The 3218-nt window shown below is 42.3% G+C and overlaps 1 gene segment (V, D, J or C); it reads left to right on the top strand.

Moving 5' to 3' along the window:
- Window positions 1–585: 585 nt before the first annotated feature.
- On the top strand, window positions 586–1208 carry LOC128099687 (Ig kappa chain V-III region PC 7940-like). The segment is given in 2 exon segments: window positions 586–634; window positions 880–1208. Coding segments are annotated over 2 exon segments (378 nt in total).
- The last annotated feature ends 2010 nt before the right edge of the window (window positions 1209–3218 follow it).

Here is a 3218-nt window from a genome sequence, read left to right as displayed (position 1 = left end):
TGAACTTTAGACCAACAGCTGTGGGACCTTCATGGGACTGGACTAGGCCCTCTGCATATTCAAGACAGTTGTGTAGCTTGGTCTGCTTAAGGGCCCGCCCCCTGGCAGTAGGATCAGATTCCATCTCTGGTGCAAGTTCTGGCTTTTTGGAGCCCATTACCTATGATGGGACATCTTACACAGCCTTGATACAGGGGCGAGGGGCTTGGTCCTGCCTCAACTGAATGTACCAGGTTTTGCTGACTCCCCAAGTGAGGCCTTACCTTTTCAGAGGAGGGAATCGGGTGTGGATTTGGGGGGGCGGAATTTTGGGAGGGAGCAGGAGGAGGGAAGAGAAGGGGATCTGTGATCGGTATGTAAAATAAATAAAAATTTAATAAAGAAAAAAAGATACACTTGCCATGCTCTGGTAAGTTTTCTGCTGACACCAACTCCCAGTGGGTGAAACAGGAGCAGGTGACCCTTTGAGCACCAGCACACACTTTTCTGTGCTGATTTGCATATTGAGTCATTATGCAACAGCCCAGGCTATTTAAGGGCAGCTGCCAGCAGCTTAAGAAACATCCTCTCTTCAAGCTCCCAGAGATGGAGTCAAACACACTCCTCCTATGCATGCTGCTGCTCGGAGTTCCAGGTGAGAGGGTGCAGAGAAGTGTTGGGAGCATCCACAGTGGCCATCATAGTTTACCATGCCTCCAGTATCTTGATCACTAGAATTAAGGCATTTGTAATTGGTTTTAAGTTCCCCCATTTCCCTTGATTTTCTGGTATCTTAAAGTGATGCCCACAAGTATTCTAAAACTTTCTAAATGAAAAAATTTCTCTGCTAGGAAGGTTTCTGAACATGTATAACCATGGACTTTGTGTTAATATTTCCAGGTTCCACGGGGGACATTGTGCTGACCCAGTCTCCAGCTTCTTTGGCTGTGTCACTAGGGCAGAGGGCCACCATCTCCTGCAAGGCCAGCCAGAGTGTCACTTTATTTGGCTTTACTTATATGCACTGGTACCAACAGAAACCAGGACAGCCCCCCAAACTTCTCATCCATGGAGCATCCAGCCTAGCATCTGGGGTCCCAGCCAGGTTCAGTGGCAGTGGGTCTAAAACAGACTTCACACTCACCATCCATCCTGTGGAGGCTGAGGATGCTGCAATCTATTACTGTCAGCAGACTAGAGAGGTTCCTCCCACAGTGCTCCAGGGCTAAACAAAAACCTCCTGGGGTTGCTGCTCACTAAAGCTCAGTCTCTGAGCACCCTGTTAGTATCTAAAGTCTCAATGCAGAGCTCTAGGCCTGTTTGGGGGGAGATCTTAAACAATGAAACAAGCTTTTATAAACATATGCATGGTTGTATCATCCCATATACTTTATAATTTAATGAATTCCCAACAAAATATAGACCTTTATCAATGTTTCTTTATTATTATTCATTAATTTATTTTTATTAACACATATTTATCTTTTGATGATTTTTCTCTCTTTCTCCCCTGTCTCCCTGACCACATCTCTGCCTGTTCCCTCACACCTTCAGTATTCCGACTTTGAATTTCCTATCACTTAAGATTTACTGTTTCTTATTTTTTAATGTGTTTTCAGAGATAGTAAATGCAAATTACTTCACTGGGGAAAAATTTAACCAAAGACATTTATTGTGTGTGTGTGTGTGTGTGTGTGTGTGTGTGTGTGTGTGTGAGAGAGAGAGAGAGAGAGAGAGAGAGAGAGAGAGAGAGAGAGAGAGAGAGAGAGAGAGAGAAGAAGGTCAGAGGATACCTGCAGAAGTTAATTCATTCTTTCTACCATGTGGTGTCTGGGAATCAAACTCAAGTTCATCAGTATTTGCTGTAAGCACCTTTCTGTTACCAGCTGAGCAATCTTGCCAGTCTGACCTACTATTTCTTTTTTTTTTAATGATTTATTTTATTTTAAATTGGGATGTAGGTGTATACATGCATGAGTGTCCATATCAGTCAGAAGAGGGCATCAGATCCTAGGGTGCAGGACTTTCAGGAGGTTTTGATCTAGTTGATGTGGGTGCTGGAAACCAAGCTGCAAGAACAAGGAGTGATCTTAACTGCTTATCTGCTTATTCACCTCTGATCTACCATTTATTAAGGTCCATTTTAGAATTTCTAACCCTTCTGCCTTGGGACAATGGTAAACTTAATGGAAGCTTTGTTGATCATCAGCTAAGCTGAAAAGAGCTTTGAGTAGTTAAGATTGTCAGTTAATCTTTCAGATGCAGGCTTACATTCTCACCCCAGGGTTTTCATTCTCCAATTGTTCTTGTTTACACTCACAGGCAGCCTGCTACAGTTACTTAGAAACATAAGGCTGTGCTGCGGTTATTTTTTTCTGCTTCTTTTCTGCTTCCAATATCTCTATCACTGTGTCCACCCCAAAATTAAGTATTTAGCACAAGATTTATTGGTTGACTTTTTGTATTTATACAATATTCATCATTTTGACAACTTCTATGTTTGTGGTCAAAGTCTTCCCACTCTTTCCTTTTCTTTCATCCTTCCTTCTTTTCTTCATCCTTTGTGTATGGTGTATAAAATATGTGAGTGAATGTGAGTGTGACACAGAATGCACATGGGGAACAGAGGACAACATCAGATGTTGGACCCCAAATTCCACCTTGTTTGAGGCAGGGTGAAATCAGGGAACTTTCAACAAATGGGGTTGGAGAGAAGACTTAATGGATACCTTCTTCCCTTTTCAGGTGGGCAAAGAGCCCTTATCAGCATGGATATCTCTAGAGCACTGAGACACTAGAACTTCTTGGATCCTCAGTCCCTAAGGGAGAAGTACTTAGTATTTTCCTTTGCTGTGGCTTTCTATGGCTAGAAGCTGGAAAACAGACTATAATACTACCATCCAACTAGACCTATCCAACCATGAGGCTGGAAAATGATCTGAGGTCCCCTATATGCAAATAAATTTTTTTCGCTTTCTGGGAAGATTTAAATCTCTATGGACATTATTTCATAGAATCTACATTCTAGCCTCTGCTAGTACTACATCTGTGGTGGATCAATGCCTCCCTGAGAAACAATAGGTGGGATTCTCTACTAATTAACCCCGATCAAGTAGTCCCTGATTCCTTTACTTTCCCCTTAAAGGAAAGGTCAAGACAATTTTTGCTCTCTGTAATACAAGTCCCCTTTCTTTGCAAAACTTAAATCAGATTAAATCTCACTTGAGCAGATTTTCTGT

Source organism: Peromyscus californicus, unplaced genomic scaffold, assembly GCF_007827085.1.
Source record: "Peromyscus californicus insignis strain IS unplaced genomic scaffold, ASM782708v3 Scaffold_6__1_contigs__length_162567912, whole genome shotgun sequence".
Classification (NCBI taxonomy): domain Eukaryota; kingdom Metazoa; phylum Chordata; class Mammalia; order Rodentia; family Cricetidae; genus Peromyscus; species Peromyscus californicus.
The sequence above is the reverse complement of the archived record's forward strand: the minus strand, read 5'-3'. Positions and strand labels throughout refer to the sequence as shown.